The sequence below is a fragment of the Pyrgilauda ruficollis genome, unplaced genomic scaffold (genome assembly GCF_017590135.1).
Source record: "Pyrgilauda ruficollis isolate IOZ18807 unplaced genomic scaffold, ASM1759013v1 scaffold43, whole genome shotgun sequence".
In the NCBI taxonomy this organism is placed as follows: domain Eukaryota; kingdom Metazoa; phylum Chordata; class Aves; order Passeriformes; family Passeridae; genus Pyrgilauda; species Pyrgilauda ruficollis.
This window is the reverse complement of record NW_024525823.1, coordinates 8,496,163-8,517,667: the sequence shown is the minus strand read 5'-3', so window position 1 is coordinate 8,517,667 and position 21,505 is coordinate 8,496,163. Positions and strand designations below refer to the sequence as shown.

Sequence of the window (21,505 nt, the reverse complement as noted above, 5' to 3'; positions counted from 1 at the left end):
AATCAACTTCCTGATAAGGCTGTTACTCTGAACCATGACACATACCATTGTCATGTCCAAAATACGCACCAAGCTCTCTGTTCAGGCTCTCAATTTCAATCTCATGTGCTTTGAGGGTAACTGCATCTTTAGGTAAGGCACTGCTACCACACCTTCCTTCCTCTCATAAAAACAAGCAGCGCTGTATAGAAGCAGATGTCATCAGCCAATTCCAACCACTTTGAAACTACTACAGTATGCACCAAACTGGAGCACACTGACAACAAACAGGCTCAGCCTGGGAACCCATTGAGATTGTTCCAACCCCAGCACGTTCAGTTACAACACAGGATCAAGTTACTGTCCTAGAAAGCCCTGGCTGTGTACCCCAAGCACACTTAGTGCTTCCAGCTCTTTGGACAAGAGCTACAGGCCTCCTTGGACCAACCAAATCCATTTGTTTAACACTGATGTCCTTGTTGCTCAACTGCTCACTCTGTATGTGGCTTCGCTGCTGTCCCGGCTCTAATCTAGAGCAGGCTAAGCAGCTCCTCAAGAGACACATGGCTAGTCCACACCTGGGGACAGAAACCAAACAAGGCAAAGTCACAGAAGTCAGTCCAAGGACAACAGGCAGGTTTAGAGTGCTGACACCAGAGACAACACTGACAAAAGTCTCCAAAGACACAGCCCATCTCCAACATCTCAACTCACTCGGGATCATTTGGTAATGAATACTAACCTTCTCTTTTCCTCTTGAATGCTTTGACTCTTAAGTTTTCAATGCAATATAGGAAGTGCTAAAACTAGGACATCTGTAATTAGAACAATCTCTTTTGATGTTGTTGCTAAATAAAATGGAGGGGTTTGGGTTTTTCTTTCTTCAAAGCAAACTTTCCTACCTGGAACACAAGAACACAGTTCCTGGCTTCATATAATGAACTTGCCACCAAGAAAGTTGTGTTTTGGTGCAAAAGAAAGGACTGCTCATTCATTCTAGACTGCAAAAGCTTAAAGATCACAGTTTATTTAGTACATTATATTATAGTGTTTTATCCTTCCTCAGTTACTGCACTGATAAGATACAGCTAAAATTATGTACCAATATCAATATACTTATTTACAATGAAGTAGGAAGACTTTATTTACTCAATGCATTTTCTATTTGATATGTTTTTATTGAAGCATCTTGAAAAAATGGCTAAAACCCATTTTAGGAGCCAGAAGACAATCTTTACTGCACGTTTTACAAATCATTTCCCAGAGAACAACAGCTAGAGACTAAGAAAAATAAATTAACAGTTAACACATTTCGAATTACTTATTATTCCTCCAATCAATGTTCTTAAAAATGCAAAAAAAAAAAACAACCCAAAACTGTGGAGTACTTGGAAGATATACATAAAGTACAGCTCTGCTGAAAAAAGCACACTGCAGAAGATAAACAACCAAAGACTGCACTACTTCTGCTTACTTAGAAAAAAGGCAGCAAGGAAATTGCTTTACAACTTCCAGTCTAAGTTCAAGTCCCTACCATCTAAGTGACACCATGTTCCATGGGATTATAGACATGCTGCTGATAACAAAAAGGCTGGGCTCAACATCTCAGTAATCCCTTCCTGTGTGTGGGAACAAACGAGCTCTGATCATTTTTAAATTGGTCCCATCCTTACTAAAGGGCTGCTATTAACTTAGCTATTAGAACCAGTCATTCCTATCCAGTTCCCACGAAAATTAAAGGCAATATCCAAAACAGAGCTGCTGATATTGTAATAAATTAGGTTTCGGAAATGAAAACAGATAGTACAAGATCACAAGGGAATGTTTTCTCAGAATTATCCTTTCTGTACATATTTGCTGAAGGTTGAACTGCAGTGGTCTAAGGCTGTATGGTTTGTTCACAAAATTAAAGAACAACCAAAAGTCTGTGGAGGACATAAGAAAGAACCTATATCATTCCTTCACACAAGGACTATTTTAAAACCAGGCAGTTATGTTATCAGTCCTACATTAGCTTGGATGCAAATAATCACTGCATCTCCTTCCCTGGAGTTCACAGAGCAGAAGCAACTTCAAATTGCGTAATTATTTGCTGAGCATTATAGATGAATGTTTATTGAAAATCCTTAATTTCCTTTGCAATACACAGCAATAAAAGTTAGAATTTTCTGAATATTTTTGTCATTTCAAAGCATGATCTTTGATGTGTAGAATTCTATTAAAAGAGCCTGGCAGGCAGCAGGCACTCAGACATCTGAGAAGGTGTGTGCTGGTGCAGTATTTACATTACCAGGTGAGGGAAAGGTGGGAGGGGGTCAGCACAAAGGAGGAGGAGGGAGGTGATAATGGATTTCAAGTGTCAAAAGCCTGAAACACCAACAATGCCAAAGGTGGAGCGGGCAGTCTGACTACTTCTGTGAATCCTGCAAGGGGCTGCAAAGATAAGGGAACTGGAGCATCTGACCCAGAGATAAGAGGCCGAGAGAGGTGGTGCTGGTTAGTCTCAAGCCGGAAAGGCTGCAGGGGACAATCTTAGAATGCACAAATACCCCGTGAGAAGATGTGAAGAGACTGAGCCAAACTCTTCTCAGTGGTATTCTGACGAGAAACAAGAGGCAATGGACACAAATTGAAATAGAGAAAATTCCACTTAAAGGTAAGAAAAATCTTTGCTCACAGTAGCCAGTGGAGTAGTATGGAGTCTCCATCCTTGGATCAATACCCAACTGGGCAAAGTCATTAGATGCCTGCTCTAGTAGACATTGCTCCAAGTGGAGGCTACAGTTTGTTATTATCTCCAATTAGCTCAAACTGGCTAAGAGTAAATACATACATACATATTATGCTATCATAGTTTAAGAACAGTGCTTCATACAAGACTAGTAACTCAATAATATAGAGAGAGATCAATAATATTTAAACTTCAAGATGGCCTTCAATAACACTTCTTTCAGGAGGCTAAAGAAATCATGATAAAAGAGACTGAACATTATCAGGAAACAGAAAGTGTCCAGAGGCAAGCAGACTGTGTTGAAAGATGAAATCATGTTTATGGACTAAGCACAGGCACATCTTGCTAAGCCTAAGAAAAAGGTTTATTAATAGACATACACATTTTGCTAACTTCCCCTTTAAACAGCAGTTATTTAAGACAACTCAAAAATGAGGAAGGGATCTGAGAAATCTCAAAGAACGGTAGCCAAAAAATGGATGAGTAAGATGGCATTGAACAGACTACAGGGACCAATTAAACAAAACAAAGTTGAAGAGCAAGAAGTAATGCTCTTACTCCTGGAAAACTTCAAAGTCAACTAAGCTTCACTGAGTGCAGGTACTAATAATAAGCAGCAAGAAAAACATTATGTTATGTAAATAATGCAAAATAGACAGCACAATGTCATTATAGTACATCAGTCATGCCAGAAAACAGCAAAGCCTCATTTTGTAACATGTCACAGTACCTTTCTTCTCTACATTACAGAGAGTTACAGCAACAGAGATATTGACAAAGAAATAACATTGGGAGTATGAAACGTATTTTACATGCAACAAAACTATCATGAATGGAGTACAGTGAAACTAAGTATTTCAGTGGATTTGTATGAAGGAGATTTTAGAGAATATAGTTTTGTCTGACAGGCAGCACACCAGAGCTCATAAACTGAGGCATGTGGAGTTAATGCAGAGCAGTGACAACTCCCAATCATCTTATGAACTCTATAGGAATGTTTCATCACTATGAAATTCAAGTACTGCCTCTAAAGAAAATCACAAAAATTAACTGGTAACTAGCTTTCAGACATACTAGGAAGATTATTCTCCCTAACAAAGCTGTTTGTTGCAATTTAACCTTGGGTTGGAACAGGAAGAACCTAAACAGAATGAAATTTATATAAGGAAAAAAAAACCACAAGACACTCTGCAGAGTAGCTGACAAGACTACAACAGAAATGCTCCAAAGGTATAAAGACATTGCATGTGTGTATGCAAAAACAACAGCAGTATTAGTCATTCTGGTCTAAACAAAGACAGCATACTACAGAAATTAACATAATTTTTTACAGTTTGACCCAATCATCATATCAACTACTCCAGAATCTTCATTTACATAGGTATTCATAATCACAATGCCAGGTCAAAGCAGTACAAAAATGACTGCAGCTGAATAAAATGAAACACTATTTATATATCAGGTTAGTTTTCAGATTAGAACTCACTGCTGGTTCGCTGCTCTGGTTTCAGTAGCGACACAAGCATGAGAAAGAAAGTAGACTACAGCAGCACTGATAATGATGTGCACTATATAAGCAATTCCATTGTTTCCTTATGTAGCCATTTTTTTGTTCAAAACTGAAGTCCAGCTTTTTGCGGAACTTCATCCTCCACTGCAATGTAATCCTTATTGACCAAGGTGTTATAATAGTGGAGTCCCTTCCTTGCAGGAAGTACCCTTCAAGTAGTACCTCACACAAATTATACTTGTGTACTCTGATAACTTCTGTGTTCCAAATTTGACTTACTACTTCTTAAAAAGAAAAGTCAGTTGCTCTCTCATAAACCATGTGATACAGGTCCAGCCTGCCAAGGTTCCCAGTTTATTGGATACAGCAGCCCATAGACTTAGAAACATAAGTGTGGTTCTGAAGGACAGTTACACAACAAGGACTTGAATCATATCAAAATTGCTGATGGTCGTAATCCCTGGAGGAAAACTCAGGAAGACATCAAAAGATTCAAGAAAAAAGAAAACTTCAAACTCTCCTGTGAAATTAACTCTTGTAGATCTTTGTAGTCATTCAACATTATCTCCTCAGTATCTGAATTACAGCCTGAATGTGAAAGTAAAATCAGAATTCTCCTCCCCGCCCTTTCGAACTCTCAGCAATCCAGGGCCAAGAGTTGTGATGGTGCCAACAGTGTTGAGCCAGCCAATCAATCATCCTGATATCCAGATATGTCACCAAAGGCTGCAGCTAAGAGAGCCAAACCCAGAGGCATACAAGCACACAGATAACCAGTCCAGGCAAGGTGGGGTGGTGTTTTCCAGGAAGACTGGCTAACAAAGCAAACACGTGGATGCAGAACTCTAACAGCAGTACATACTCCTGTTTTACCTGTGATACCTGTACACACAGGTGTACTCAATACTTGTACACGAGAGAATAATCCAGGAGAGTTACAGAACCAGCATTGCAAATCACAGAACAACTGCCAACATTGCAAAACATAGAACAAGGAGCAATTAAAGTAGTGGAGCTAGTAATTTTATCTGACTTTTTTTTTTAAATGAAACCTACCATTTTTATCTCTGTTGCCACTAGAATCATAGAATTTATTTGCCTTTTGAAAACAAGTATGGGTACATATTCACAGAGGCAACTATCAAGAGAACAAAACACAGGACTAGATGGGGCTCACACAAATCTCTGAGATAACAACAGGACTGGATCAGTGTCTCTCATCCCCATGTGACAACTCCAATAGGGAAAGGAACCAAGTGCTCTTCCTGTCAGATCCTGGACTGGTCTGGACCAAACCCTTTCCCTTCAAGGGTGATCAGACTACAGCTGCATTTGAACACTTAAGGCCAACTAGATCTGCCCTATTTCCAAGGACCACGAGCCTCCTGTACTTCATTGCTATTGTTTTTTTCCATCCAACTCGTTCCTCAAACACAATGAGCTATAAACAATGAACAGAGTAGTTTCCTGAGACTTCAGGCACACCTTTCTAGAAGTTTTATACACTTGGGGCTTTTTCTCTTCTGGAGTTGTGAATCAAGTAGTTTTTGAACAAAAAACGGCTACACAAGGAAACAACGGAATTGCTTATATAGTGCACTACATAAGCAAAGAAATTTGGTTTTTGCTAATATAAATACCAAAATACTGTGTACTAGTTACATTCAAAATTTTTTCATAAAAAGGTGTCCCTTGAAGGAATTTTTTAACCTCTATGACCCACAAGTTTTTCCATTAATACTCCTAAATCCAGCAACAATGTTAATTATAGTTCTTTATCTTATTCATCCAGTGCTGATGCTGCATGCTGCAAACTGCCCTGCTCATACATTTTGTTCCTTCCACTCATCTGCAAGGCAGAGTTACTTTTTGACTACATCTTCCTCCGTTCTGCCTCCTCTTTTTGCCTTTCACGCTGAAAAACACCCACCCATCTACTAACACTAACAAAAATAGCATAGCCTACAATATTTAGTGCCATCCCATTTTGCCTTGCGTTGACTTTTAAGATATTACACTATGTTATTAAGAGATACCAAAAGCAGCTTTTATTATAACCTACTTAATTCCTCTTTTCAGGAAAAACACCAGGCAAGAGAACTACTGACTGGTCCCGAAAGAGCAGGCACACAAAAACTTCTGGCAACACATGTGCTCTTGGCAACAACTAAGTAATCCTCTAGTAAAAAAAAAAAAAAAAAACCAACAACTAACAAACTACAAACAGACCTGAATTCTTTGGTACTGTGGATCAACTGCAAAATTCCACAGACACCTGGGGCCCTTAAAGAAATTGCCTGGAATACTCGTGCCTCTCAAAAAAATCAGCATTTCAGATATTAGAGAAATAATTCTTTTCCAGAAGGATTAGACTATTAAACTTTGCTTTCCAAAGCAAAGTCCCACAGCAAGAAAACTTTTCATTACAAATTCCAGTTTTCCAATTCATTAAACTTGACTAACTCAGTTACCACTGCCAGGTTTGAGCTGCAATCAGTCCAAACACAAGAGACTCAGCAGATTAAGTATTTGAATCAATGCCATGGGAATGATCAGGCTAGACTTTTCTCTAACACTAAAAATCATAGTGACTTTTCCCTTCCAGTACCCCAACTCACCAAGGTACTTTCAGGAAGGGAAAGGAAAGGAACGTTTTTTATCTGCTGTGCTTTTGTTTACAGGAGACTCCACGTATTTGCAGTCCTCTTCACATGCACACAAGTCACCTAGTCAATGCAGCTACTTTGCAGTATTTCCCCCAATCTGAACCCATTGGGATAAAAAAAAAAAAAAAAAAAAAAAGGAGAATTAGTGCCTTCTGCCTTACCCAAACCAGAGTACATCTGACAAAGCAAAACAAAGTGCAGCTGTAACTATTTTTTTCCCCCCTCACATCACTTAAAAAGCAATACAGGAGGTGCTGGCTATATCCAGGACTCAGAACTCTTCCTGCTCTTCCAAGCAGGATGCAAAACAACTTGGTTCTAAAGCCAGGTTCCAACTCCCCTCCCACCACTGTTTTCTGCAATTGGGCAAATTTTCAAACGCATGAGCGGACCCACAATCTCGCCTCACTTAGACACCAGCAGTGCATTTACCCTTCTGGAAGGCAGGAGATAATTTCAGTTGATTCTCTTGTTGATTATTTTGACTACTGCACTACCACCTGAAGACCTTTTTTATTTTTTCAGTACAAGACAACAATTTTTAAGAGATTGTTACCACTGAACCAGATACTCAGAAAAAGCAATTTTTACATTTCTGTACAATGAACAGGCAGAGTATCAGCCACCCATGTGCTTCTGCATTTCTGACTGGCCAGGAGCTCCCAGGTCAGCATGCAAATGTTCACAGCACGTTCTCTCAATCTCATTCTTCTCCTGTGCAGGCTAAGGAACCTAGGCTCCTACTTCTGGATGTGCATTTCCCTTCTGAGAAACAGGCACTGCCCAGCCTGATGTGCAGTTGTAGCTTCCCATCTTCCTAGCTCAAGTACACTGGGGAATACACCTTATATATCACTGCAAACTGTTTAGATGCTGGAGAGAACAACACTTAATGCTCCACCACAGCTCTTCAGCTTTCCCACTTCAGTTTAAACACCTACCCTGGTTTTCTACTTCAGACAAAAACAGTTATTAAGCTGCAGGGGCAAAATTAGCTTCTTTTTTTTAACATCTCAACTTCAGGCCCACTTATGCAAGTATTAAGGAAGACATAAATTTCGAAAGGTCTGTAACATCCACTCTGTACTGAAAAAGATTTTTAGAAGGCTTACAAGTCTGCAAGGCTGGACATTTTTTTTAAGAAATTAACAAAAACATAAAACAGTGTTTATTTTTCAGTATTTCATTTTAATAATTTAACACGAAGCGATCGTTTATGTAAGTCAACTTTATTATTTACTATAATAAAATATCATTTTAATTCTGTTAAAATAAATTTTTATTCTGTTGCTTCATTTCAACTGTTGCTATGCCAAGGGCCAAAAACTGCATTTCCTCAACTTACTAAGTCAGAACACAAGACACTTTCCACAGAAAACTTACATGAAATCAAACAGAATGCATGTTCATCTTTTAACTAATCGACACGTGCCTAAAGTGCTTTAGATCAGTAACATGTGATAGCACTGTTAATGTCTTTGAAGTTTGGTAAATATCATTAAAGTCACCGGTGAGTTGCGTGACACCGGTTGCAGCAGTAAATCTGCACGTCAAAATGCCAGATTTGGCAACTGTCAAGCCCATTCTCCACATATTTTAAGTGTCACTATACCCCACTCTTAACTGATCATTTAGACTAACCTTTAGTCTAACGGGGGCAGGGGAATAAATGTTTCTGCGACCAGAAGTGTTCGTTGTAACCCATAATGCACGACATAAGGGCGGATGCCTAAAGATCCAGCTGTGGAAGAAGCGAGAGCACACCTGCTCCTCTCCCGCAGTTTCTCCCCCATACCCCAGGAGAGGAGGTCGCTGCCCGGGGCAGGGCTGCGGGGCGCACCCTGCCAGGGGGAGCCGCCTTTCCCCTCAGGGGTATTCCCGAGAACCCCAGCAAGCTCCGGCCCGGCCCGGCCCCCCAGAGGGGTCTCGCTCCTGCGGCCCCCGGGCTCGGACCCTGGCGGCCGGAGCGGCGCCGCCGGCAGCGAGAGCCCCGGGCCGGGACACCTCCGGCGCCCGCGCTGCAGGCGGGGAAGGCCCGAGGCGGAGCGGGCTGGAAGCCGCCCCGACCCTTTTCCCGGCCGCCCCTCACCTGTTTTGAAGGCCAGCTGCTTGTCGTCGCTGCTGCCGAAGAGCCGGAGCATGGAGACGAAGAGGACCCCGCATGAGTTCTGAATGCCGAAGACGGCGCCGTTGCACCACATGGCGGCCAGCATCACCACCCAGCCCCAGCCGCCCTCGGGGGGCTCCGGCGCCGCAGCGCTCCCGGGGCAGCCCGGGCTCCCGGGGGCCTCCTCCGCCGCCGCCCGGAGCTGGGCCCCGCTCTCGCCGCTCCCGGAGCACCATTCGCCGCCGTTCTCCCGCCGCGGCTCCTCGACCGCCGGCGGGCCGGGCAGGGGGGTCGCGGCGGCGGGGTCTCCCCCCGCGCCCTGCGGCTCCAGCTGCTCGCTCACCGGCGCCATCCCCGGAGCGGACGCGAGACCCTTCAGGCGCGCCGCTCCCGCCTTCCTTTTCCTTCTCCCTCTCCTCGCGACCTCTCGTCCCCCGCCCGCTTCAGTCCCTGACCGCGGGGGCTGCGCGCATCCCGCGGCGCTCGCTCTGTTTATCTGCCCGCCCGCCGGTGTGCGGGACCGAGCGAGGCCAGCACACACCCCCTCTTCCCGCCGCGCCGCCGCCGCTTTATTTTAAAAGGGGGGCTCCCTCGGGGGCGTCAGCGACAAGAGCGCTTCCCTCCGCGCCGATTGGCCGCGGGACGGGAGGAGGGAGGGAGGCGGCTGGGGAAAGGCAGGCGAAGCCACGCTCCTCTCCGGGCCCCCCCCACCTCGCCCGCCGCTCTGGCTCTCCGGTGGAGGGGGTGGAGCGGGGCGGGACCGCGCCGTGTCGGCGGCGGCGGGCGCACCGTGCCGCGGCCGCCCGGGGAGGGGGAGCGGAGGAAGGCTGGAAGTCAGCGGTTAACGGCCGCCGGGAAGGGGCGGGAGGCGGACGAGCGCCCCGAGCCTGCACACAGGTACCGCGCACTGCCCTCGGCGGTAAACAAGCCCCTGGCCCCGCTCCCGGGCCCTGCCCGCTCCCCACGAGGCAGGGCAGCTGCGCCCAGCGGTGTCCCGCCCGAGCTGGGCGAGGGGAAAAGTCTGAAACTCCCGCCCCGGCCGTACGCAGACAACGACGAGCTACAGAGAAGCCGCCCCAAAACGCGCACCCTCCGCCACACACGCACACCTTCACACCCCCCGGCGCCGTGGGAGCCGGCTCTCGGCCCTGCCCAGCGCTCTCTGGCCTCCCGGAGCTCCAGCGCCCACCCTCCTCCCCGAGGGAAGGCTGCCGGCCCCGGCACGGAGGCGCCCGGCTCCAGGGCCCTCGGGGCATCCGCTGTCCTCCGGGACAGCTGTCCACTTCCCCTTGGGACAGCCTGTGCCAGGGGAGACCGTGCGGGAACTGCTTCTGTTGTCTTTCCTGCTTTTTAACAAAGGAAGAGAAAGTACTTGCTCCTGCACACCTCTTGACATGTTTCCCATTTGCACAGAGGCATCAACTCGTGACCTTTCCTCCCCACAGCCAGGGAAGTGAGAGGACGGGAAAAGTTCAGGTTAAGAGTGTTAAATGACAAGTTTTTGATTCACGATCCTGCTTTCAAGTTTGCAGACGTGTATCTGTTCCGCTGTTTGGCAGCTACGTACATTTTTAGCAGTTTGGGCTTGATGAAGAAGAGACCTTCTTGAAAGAAAGTGAGCAGATTAAATCTGGATGCTTCGAAATTCCCTGTGAGATCTGGAGGGCTCAAACCCTCCTCTTGCATTCATACACCATCCCAATTTCTTCCCTCAGAGCCTGGGCTGCTACTGCTATGCCCACTGTGGCATCCAACTCCTCAGCCTGCCTGCCAAAGCTTCTTCCTTTTTTGACCCTGAATCACCTTTTCCATCTTACCTACCAGTGGCCACAAAGAAAAACAAAGCTTAGTCCAAAACAAAGCACAGCTTCTTAAGAACATGTCTTCTGTCTTCTTGCTCTCCGCATGAAAAGTAGTAGTAGCTAAAGAAAGAAAACCATATAACAATGTTGAATACATTTGTGATTATAATGAAGTGCATTTTATAGGTGCACTAACCTCGCTGCACACTCACTGTCTTGTTACTCGTGCCCTTCTAAATTAAACATAAGAACATTACACTAAAGATACAGCAGTGGAATTCAGAGAAAAAAAAAAAAAAAGCCCAGCAACGAAACGCAATATAGTTTTATGAAATACATAATAATTGTCAAAGCAAAGAGTGAATATTTGGCGGACCACTGAAAAACACATCTGTTCCCCCCAAGGAACAAGTCTGGATACTTATTAAAACCCCAAGCCTATGATAAGCTTAACTATGCTCAAAATATTTCATAAGCAATTTAACGTGCAAAAGTTAACAGTTCACATTCTCCACCAAGTCTTTGTCCAGAAGCTGTTTTCTAAATCTGTTGAGCTTTCTTACAATAATTAAAGCTTCCTCCACCACAATTTAACATTTTTTGAACAGTTATAACAGAGCGAACAAAGCTTTTTCAGTTTCAGATTCAATCTTCATTACATGTGTCAACAACAATTGACTTAATTAAACCTTCAGTTGCATAGAAATAAACAAGGGTCAAATCCAAGACTGGATCTTAATGTGACTGATCCAAGGGGTCATGGTTCCACAAACTCTTAGATATGTTTCTAGCTCTTAGTGAGACTCCTCAGATGGGAGTCCTCAATGGAAGCCTGTGAGCTGTATGATGGAAAGTCAAATCAGCTTGAGGGAACTGCCACGTATTTTTTCTGTTTTGGACAGTGTTCAGTTAAGCTCAAGACTAATTCCCTCTCTGCATATTTTTTCAAGGTAACATTTATGTACTGCAGTTTCATTTGCGTGTTTCCTATAAACACTACTATGACTCCCCCACTTTTTAAGGTAAAGGATATGTCTTTAAAAAAATCCATTGTGAACATATTGTGCAGCTTCCACTTTCTTGCACTTGTTTAAAAGATTCTATTTTGCAGTCATTAAGTGTTTCTTATTAGTGTTTCTTATTAAGTGTTTCTGATTAGTATGAAAAAATTATTTTCCCTTTCTCTTCACATTTGGTAATGCATAGTCAGAAAATCAGATTTTCCAGTACATACAGTTTTTGTAAGTGTGATGTCTGTAACTATTCTGAATGTTTCTTCAATATTCTGTACCTTGTTGTCCTATTGCTGTTTAGCTAAACTAAAAAAATATGTAGTATATATATATATATAAAAATTTAGCTCATGTGGTCTTCCTTTACAGGCCTTAAGTAGGAATCTAAAGAAACTTTGTACCTCTTTGGTACATTCTGCTCCTCTCAATAGCTAAGCCTCTTCCCTTTTGAGAGAGGTCTCTTGAGATCTCAGCTATTTCCCTAGTAGTTCCCAAGAACAAGAACAATAAAATCTCACTCTTCATAGTCAGATAATTGCCATAGAAGACTTTGCAAACAGAATATGGCCAGGTTTGACTGCAGTTTGATTTCTGAAGTTTTTGATTTCTGTTTTTTTGCAACCCCAAAGATTTGCAATAAAAGCACTGTTGTTTGAATTATTGCTATCAAAGAATTTTAGAAGTAGTATTTGAAAAAAAATAATACTAACTCTGGAAAAGTATGTGAAAGGAAAGCCACCTTTGTGGCTCTGCTGTTTGAGGCCTTTATGTTCACAAGAAAAACAGCTGAAAAGGAAAAAGAAGGAAGATGAACATGAGATAATCACCATAAAACAGTGAAAATAAAGAGATTACATAGATATAGAAGATATAACTCCTATATAGATCACTGCATATTGCGTATGTTTCAGCTAAATTGTTGTTATAAACAAAAAGAAAAAATCATAAAACCAACAGCAAAAAAGAGAGAAAAGTGGAAAAAAACAAGAGTATGGATAAGCTGAGAAATGTGATGTAAGGAAAGCCTTGGGTTTGTCTAAGATGTTTATGGTAAATTGCTTATTTTACATGTTTTATTAATACCCTACAGCTGATAACAAACAACAATTGTGCACGCAAAAGACATAATGCTCTGCAACAGACATCTGCTATGGTGGTACTTAGGCTGTGCCTATTTTAGGATCAATACATAAAAGACCAGTGCCAAAGGAGGAATTTGCTCTATCATCTGTGGACTTTCAAAAACCCCAGGGGCTGGGAAATAGCATCTTCTGCAACCCTATCTGAAATTCTAGCCAGCTCCCCATTAAACATTGACTCCCTTTCTCACAAGCTATTGAAAATAGATCAAGACTTCAGTAGCTCTCACATGCAGCATTTTCTTTGACCATAAAGAATATTTCAGTTGCCTATGACTTTAAAAAAATTACCTATATTGTTGAAGCATGCTGTTAGTGACACACCAAGACAGCTTTTCCATAAACCTTTTTTTTAAAGCTTTTCAAAATCATGTAGTATTCCACAAAAGTGCACAGAATGCCAAGCCCTGAAGAGTACATGTTCAGAGAGATTAAGTCTTCCTTCTTTTGTTGTTCTGATTAGAATTTGTACTGTAATCAATGAAAATGGTATGCCTACATCATCTGGAAAAAAAAAAAAATAGGTCTTCAGTAAAATGCCTAACTATACCACACATGTTCAACAAGAAGTACAGTAGAAGCAACTCCAAAAAAGAAAGGAACTATACAGAGAGGACATGAGGCAATATAAAACCTTGTGGCCAGTTAGACTAGTGCATGATATTAATGATTAAGCCTTTCTGTTCTTTAATTTTCAGTGAGTATTATTAAGACACCTATTCAGCAGAAGGATTTGGACTTAGGTCAGAAAGATGAGATAAACAGGATAAGCATTAAAACACAAAAACATATGGTATCGCCAACTGCGTGAAGATCAACATTAGATTAAATCCTATTCAGTAAGCAGTGTTTATGCATCTCTCAGCCAGACAGGATGTTCTACTGATGTTTCAGACTGGGCTCCAGCTGAGTCGTATGAACTACCAGGGCTGCATCTGACTGCTGAGCAGATGAGTCACATTTTCAAAGGCAAAAACCACAGATTTCACTTGTTTACTGAGGGGAGTGTTGAAAGTGTCTAACCCAAATTTGATAATACCTACAGTTGAAGTTTTCTGGACTGCTATTAGTTGTCAAGATATAAGTTCCCTCCTAATTCCACAACCAGTATGAGAAAGGGAAAGAAAGTAGACTAAATGTCTAAGTGGTGAAGCTAAGGAAAAGCAACACGTCTGGTTCCCACTTCTGCATTTATTTAAAATGCCAATTCCAGATTTAACATCTTCCTTTTTTAAGTTCACCTTATGGCTCAGGTCTGGCACCTTTACCAATTAAACTCGGGTTTAGTTTATCATTCAGTGAAGAGTGGATGGGACTTGAGCAGCTGTTGTCTGGAATATGGTTGACACATAACTGCTATTATTAAAGGTGGGCAAGTGAAATAAAGTGGCAGTCACTACCTGTCAAAGCCCTCTGCCCTTGCCAGTCCCCAGCTGCACAAAGCTAAATTTTTGATGGCAGACTTTTAGTGCAGGAGTTCTCTAGCCCACCTTGTCACTGTCTCCACTGTGAACATCTGATCAGAGATGTCATCTATGGAGTGTTGGTAGGTGGGAACAGGGGCACAAATTACTTCAAACATTAATAATTTATGAGTGATAAGTGATAGAGAAGAAGCCCAGATGACTAGCTGAGATATACAAGTGAGAACTCTAGACACCTAAAATTTGGTGAAATTAGTTCCACCGGTGGATATTAAGTTGAAGAACATCTTAAGGTAATTTTTTTTCTGACCTCAAACACAGAATTTGTTTTGATCCTATTGCTAAATGAGGAAGCATGAAGAATACATTGTCCTAGCATGATCATTCACCTCTCTTGGCAGTGAAATAACTAAGAGTGCTGGCAACATTCTTACTCAGCTTCAAAGTTAACATCTCTTTCAAATGAGCAGGAACTGCTTCAAGCCATTGTTTTAGGCTGTCTTCAGTCTTGGTTTGATACCACTGCGCAGGTCAAGTATTTCATATTGCCTGCATTATCGTAGGATCTAAGCACCTCAGAGTTCCTTTCTTTGTTTATGTAGATTTAGTATCTTCCAGACCACCTTTGCTATCTCAAGAACTCAATTTTGTTTTCAACAAAAGTTTGGAGCATCCGAGAAGTAAATGTTTTACCAAGTCAACCAGATCAGACTGTTGTTTAGAAGCAGATTGCTCAGTGGCCACTCAGTTAAATTTTCAGGCTGCAAAAAGCTGAAAAAGAAAAAAACTACTACCTCTGACAGTACTACCTGGAGTGAAAAACCACAGGAATAGAAGTGACACTAATCTTGCTTACTTGATTTTTAAGAATTCTAAATTCCATGGAAGTTAAATTAACTTTGTTGATCACCGTTGTCCATTTGTCCCTTTGAAAGTGTTTCTATATTAAAGGCTATAGCAAGGGCTAGCAGCTGGTAGTGGCCCCATTTCAAGGTATCATTTACAACACTGTCAGCATTTTACTTACTGGGTAAGCAAAACTGTGTATATAAGGGAGTCAATTCAAATATTAAGGCATGTGAAAACTGTTAACAAAGTCTTCCATGTAGAAAGTCTACTTGCCTTTGCAAATTGAACAGATTTGCATTGAGAAATACAACATTAAAAAAAATTCTGACATTTTAAGACAGTTATAGGGCTACTAAATACAGCAAAGAATAGTTTTGGGGTGTACATATTTGCGTGGAAATATTTAAACTATATTGGACATAAAATATATGGCAAATAATTTCATGCATCTACCTTGCAGTTGGTAATTCCATTCTGTTTTTCTACTCATTAAGAGTTTCTTTAATTAACAAATTAACAAATGGGTTTTTTTCTTTCTTTTTTTTTTTTTTTAATTCTAAATTATTGTTCTCAGTCTATATCTACTTTTTAACTATCATCTGAAATACTGAATTTGATGTTGGGTTTCCCACAAGAAAAATCCAATCTTTTGCAGGTCAGTAAAAAAAAAAAAATTACATACTCTCTCTGGTTCACTTTTTTTCCAATTGATAGGTTATTTAACACACAATTCATCTAATATATGGTAATATGGGTAAAATAGATTTCAACAAAGGTGTGTGAAAATGCAACTTTAGTTTGCAATTACTGTATTTGGTGAAATAAACAAAACAATTCTTGTTAGCGCCATTGAATATCTCCTCTCTTTCAAAAGAAAAATTAAATTAATCCTTCTGTTGACAGGGATTTTTTAAAAGTTAAATAAATCCTGTATCAGTGGCCTTCCTCTAAATATGTATTTACTTTGTGGTTAAGTAAAAATATACTACTTGTTCAAAAGTAAGCACATTCATAGGCCCTGCACATTCTATTTATACTCTGATAAAATCCATCCCTACCAGATTAATGGGATAAGCATTACTTTACAAACAAAAATGAAATAAACTAGTGCAGAAAGATTTCTAGTATAGCATATATTCACACAAATCAATTTCATTAAGGAATCCTAAATTGCCCTCCCTATTACTTGGGCTGAACAAGACAATGTGCTACTCCTGGCCAGCCTCACCCATGAGGAGCACGAGGTTCCCTTATGGCTGGTCGTTCATAGTGTTTATTTGAAAGGCAGATGTGAATTGTTCAGGTTCAGTGGCTCCCAGGTTCTCTTTGTCCTCCCTCTGAAACAGCATTTTTTGTAACTCAAGAGATGCATATAGGCTAAGATTCCTCTCTTGGAATGCATTCCCTAAGATGCATTCCCTAAGACAGATAAAATTAATAGTCAATTTTCTTTATCATAATAATCTTCCCAATTATTTAAAATAATGGCTATGTAAAGATTTTGCATTACAGAAGCTTCTGATCACAGCATTGTGACATTACAGATGCAGTATCCATTTTCAGGCAGAATTATTCAGTATATAAAAGGTCTAACCATTTAGGTGTCTGTTTGTGTCTTATATTTTAGTTAGAAACACTTTGAAGAAAACACTTCCCTTCTTTTCTCATCAGGGTGAAATCAAGGTCATCTTATTTAAACTCCCTGGGATAGTAATATTTAAAATGAAATTACACTCTACCTAATTATTTTACTAAAATCCTTCAACTCCTGTAAGCTCTTCAAGTAATACCTAAACCTTTAAGAAGTTGCCAACTGTTTGAATAATACAGTACACAGAGAACCACCCTCTGAGGGAAATCTTGCATGTTCAAATTGGGCCAAATAAGCAATAAGACAATATAAACCCAAGCCACTTAAACCACATGAATAATTCCCAGACACCTAGAAATCTGATTTATAACCACGCACAGGCAGTGCTATCGTCATTCCAGAACTCACTTTGCTGGAATTTACTGAAGGATACTGCTGTCTACTAACAGGATTTTACAATTAATAAGACCTGTAATGCTACTGACTGGGCATGAACACTGTGTACTAAATTATACATAATTCTTCTATTTGAGGTAAATTTACTATGAAGAATAACACCATTAATCTTTAAGTCATCTCATGTTTCTGTGTTATCAAAATATGCCTTATATTCCCACTAAGAAAGCCACCCCGACACAAGGAGGTTATCTTAAAAATAACCTGGGACCCTTAGTTTTACAGAAAGAATGTTTGCTGACCTTTAGTGACCCACTTTGTTCCCAGACACTGTAACTTGGTAGTTCCTTTGATCTTAAGACATTTTTCTAATTGCATTTCTGCAGGATATTTGATGTGCTGCCACCAGTCATTAGAAAAGCAGGAAGTTAAAATAGTACCAAGCCCCTCTTAGATATACCATTACATATCCATATATACAAGAGGACCTTGTTTTTAATGAGTTAGCTTAATATTCCGTGGACATGTGGAAAAAGTTGAACAAGAAGAAAAGTAATTATTTTCACATAAAACTGTTTACATATTAATGATTATGGAGTAAAAACCGACCTTTAAGTTGTGTTTGGACATGAATTATTATGGGGTTACTACAGAGCTTTAACTTTAAACCCTCTTTTACTTTATGCAATCTAATAATTTGCACCCACATAGTAAATGGGAATAGTTAACCTGGTGTCAAATCTCATTGCAGAAACACTTGTTAAAACCCTGCTCACCTGTGTACATCCAGCTTCCTATGTTTTTCTCCTTGGGAAAAAATAAAGTTCTTTATTCAGTGTTAGAAAGGTTGATCCACTCCAATTTAAATACAATTAGCAAGATTGTTACACAAGTTGCAGTTGCCAGATCTTTATGGCTGGTAATACCTCTGCCAAAGTACACAGTATTTTTTGATTTCAGTATGACTTCGCAGGACTGTTGGCTGGAAAAAGCAGGTTTTCAGTTCTGCAATGAATCCAAGCATAGCCTGGAACTACAGACACAAAAAGCCCCAGCCTTGTGTTTGACTTCAACTTGCTCAGTAGGACTGATACTGTAGGGTAACCTCCAAAGGGATTTGAGTGAAACTTTTCCCATTTTGCTTTTCCTGATGTGCAGGGCCTGTGTGAGAGAGCTAGACTTCAGATTTTTTCTAGTCAAGATGTGTGCTTCTTGTAAAGATGAGCTGTCACTCCTTTTGGAGAACAATATGTGAGGAGATATTAACTGGAAGCACTAGCTGCCACAGGAGGCTTGGTGTCTGTTCTCCAGTTAGAAATCAGCTTGGCCTGGTTGTATCCAAACTCAATCTCCCATATTCCAAAGCTTTGCTGATGCAGAGAGACACAGCGTTCCTAACTCTGGATTTCTCAAGCCAATTGCTAGGTGCAGACCCATGTATAACTCCATTTTCACCACCATGAGCCTCTTTTCTCTCCTACACCAAAACCAACCCTCCCAATTACCTGGATGAATTCCTCCTGCTCTTTCCTAATAACATGGTTTCCTAACAACAATTTTCAGAAACAAAGTTTGTTGTTAAAGCAATGAGCACAGGCTTAGAACAAGAACTTCTTACCCATTAACATGTAAGAGTTACAGGTTTGTTTGTTTGTTTTTTAAACAAACACTTGAACACAGTCCTTGTAGTCTGTCTAAACTATCCACTAACAGCAAATCCTGGCCTTCCTTTAGAGCCTGAGGGCAGACAGTCCCTCCAGACTTCTGCTTCAACTGGCTTGTTTCTGGTGGTCCAGACTCTCCCTCACTCAAGGAAAACTTTCTTTTCTGACAATGAGAAGTCTTGTAACTCAGGGTGTCACAGAGCACAGGCCACTAATGACAGAAACACAAGGGCAGGCTTTGCACACTTCTGGTCTGTGTACAGTAGCTTGGGAAAAGACCTTGAGTTAAAAACTGTTACTCACACTCTCAGACTAGGAATGAATTCTCTCATTATATTTTGATGGTATCAGTACAACTGGAAAGTAAAACACAGTATTTCAATCAGTTTCAAATACTGAGTGTTTAAAAGTAAACCTGGTTTCTTGGCAGGACCCCTAGTACCTCTTCCAATAATTTTCCTTTTGTCCTCCCTTCAGCCCTCAGTCTTACGTCAGGACAACTAAACTTTGAGCCACGTAAAGCTAGATAAAGCTTGCTTCACGTGCTATTTATGTTTCTCCAGGCAAAAAGGTCACCAGAAATGATTTAAGGAATTTTTTTCCCCCACACTTACTGAGAACTTCTGTACTCCCCTCTGGCCCAGTAATTTCTGTAACGTCAGCTTGAACCCCCTTCTTAACACTTCTTCCTCCCTGCATTGGGAGTTACCAATCCTGAGACATAAAACTCACAACATTCTCTAAATAACACATTGTAGTTAGCCCTACAGAGCCATTTCAGTGTGAAAAGAAAACAAAAATTCAGGCAAGGAAAAGGAAAATATCAATGTGCTTGCCCATTAATCATTGTTCTGTCTTGCTGGCTTTTTCACATCATGAAACTTTTCCCTTTTACAGCAAAGAACCTAACTCAAGTTTACATTGATTTCTCTGCAGCAGTCTTATCTGAGAACCTCCTCCAGAAGTCTGTAATTTAATACATATATTATCTGCACCTTCATGCTTTTTTTTTTTTTTCTTCTGAAATGAAACGGGTCATTTCCCACAGATTTGTGACAGCAGGAAACACCCTCTTGTATTAGCTTTAATTTCAGCTTTCAGTGTCAATGCACGTCAGGAACATTTGATGTGACAGAAAACGTCCCCAAAGCAATGTAGATTGTGCAATACCATTCAAACGGGACCAAAAGTTCCTGTGGTGCTTGTTAGAACAGAGAAACAGAGTTAAACAAGAAACAGGGCGAACAGAGCAGTGTTAAATTCTTTTCTCCTAAAAGTATGACAACACTGATTTCCCACACTGAGTAGCTCTGGTATCTGATTTGGTAGTAGCTGACAGGAAACCTGAGCACAATTTCCAGAGGTGTTTTTATGCTCGATGAAGTGTTACGGAGACTCGGCTACCGCAAACTCCTCTTTCTGCACGGCCTCGAGGCCGCCTAAGGATACCTTACAAAGCAGGAATTGCCATCTGCTGGCCAAGCCGGGAATGGGCTTTGTCCACAGTTTATTACTGCATCTCCCTGACTAAATTTGGAAATGGATTTGAGCGAAGGAGACGGTGCCACTGTCAGCTGAGCCTGCCCGCTCAGGGACAGAAGTATGTGCATACTTCAGCTCACGCTGGAAATAGAGGGGAAAAACTGTAGAGGAGGAGGTGACTTTGGGGGATCCATGGTGCTGAAGTATTGATTTTAAAATAGATGGTAAAATAGTTTTGTTTTCATCTGGAAATTACACTTTATTTTTTTATACTTTTGAGTGACAAAAAGTGAATGATGACAAAACCCTTGCTGCTGGGAGAGTAAGGCTAAGTCTCTGCAAATTTCTGTTTCCAGATAAGAGCTGCTTAGAGGCAGCAGGGAGGCACCATGGTAATCCCTGCCCATTCTCAATCAAAATCCTGTCTAGTACAGCACAGTCATCCCCTGACTCTTTTCTCTCATCTCCTTTTTCATGGCTGTAACTTTCTATGTCCCAAGACCTTCTATCTCCAAACTCCTTTCACAAGCCACCTCCCAGCTCTCAGAGCCAAAACATTTCTCCTCATTCCATCAATCCAGAACCCCTCACACTTTTCATCTTATTTGCCATCCTTCCTTAAGTTTTCTATTCTACCAAGTCTCCCTCCTTTTCCCCTAACTCTTCATGCAGGTACAGACCATTCCACTGCGCAGCTGGTTTGTAAATAAGTAAAGCAGTAACTTCCTCTTAGTATTCCCCAGCCTTAGTGGAATTGTAATAAATGGAGTTCTTTCTATCACTCATATTTTATAGCAGGAGTTCCATAGCTTAAGTGCCTGTTTTTAAAAAGTGCATCTTTTTATGTGCCACCTATTTTTTTCATTGTATAGTCCCAAAACAACTGTCTTTTCCCATGAAAGAAAAACAGGGACAAGAAAAATGGCCTCAGGTTGTACCAGGGGAGATTCAGATTGGGTATTATACCCTTCACGAAGAGGGTTGTCCAGCATTGGAACAGGCTGCCCAGGGAAGTGGTTGAACCACTGTCCATGGAGGTATTTGAAAGATGAGTGGATGTGGCACTTGGGACATGGTTTAGTGTTGGATGTGGGAGTGCTGGATTTATAGACGGTTGGACTCAATGGTCCTCGAGGTATTTTCCAGCCTAAA

At 41.3% G+C, this 21,505-nt stretch overlaps 1 protein-coding gene across 1 annotated transcript in view; it reads right to left on the bottom strand.

The window, feature by feature from the left end:
- The window catches only part of SLC16A10 (solute carrier family 16 member 10), a 66,130-nt gene extending 56,577 nt beyond the window's left edge, over nucleotides 1-9,553 (bottom strand). Inside the window, exon 1 of the mRNA XM_041478061.1 lies at nucleotides 8,976-9,553. Within this exon, the coding sequence (XP_041333995.1) occupies nucleotides 8,976-9,345 (370 nt within the window). The 5' untranslated portion in view covers nucleotides 9,346-9,553. The remainder of the gene's footprint in view (nucleotides 1-8,975) is intronic.
- Nucleotides 9,554-21,505: the final 11,952 nt, after the last annotated feature.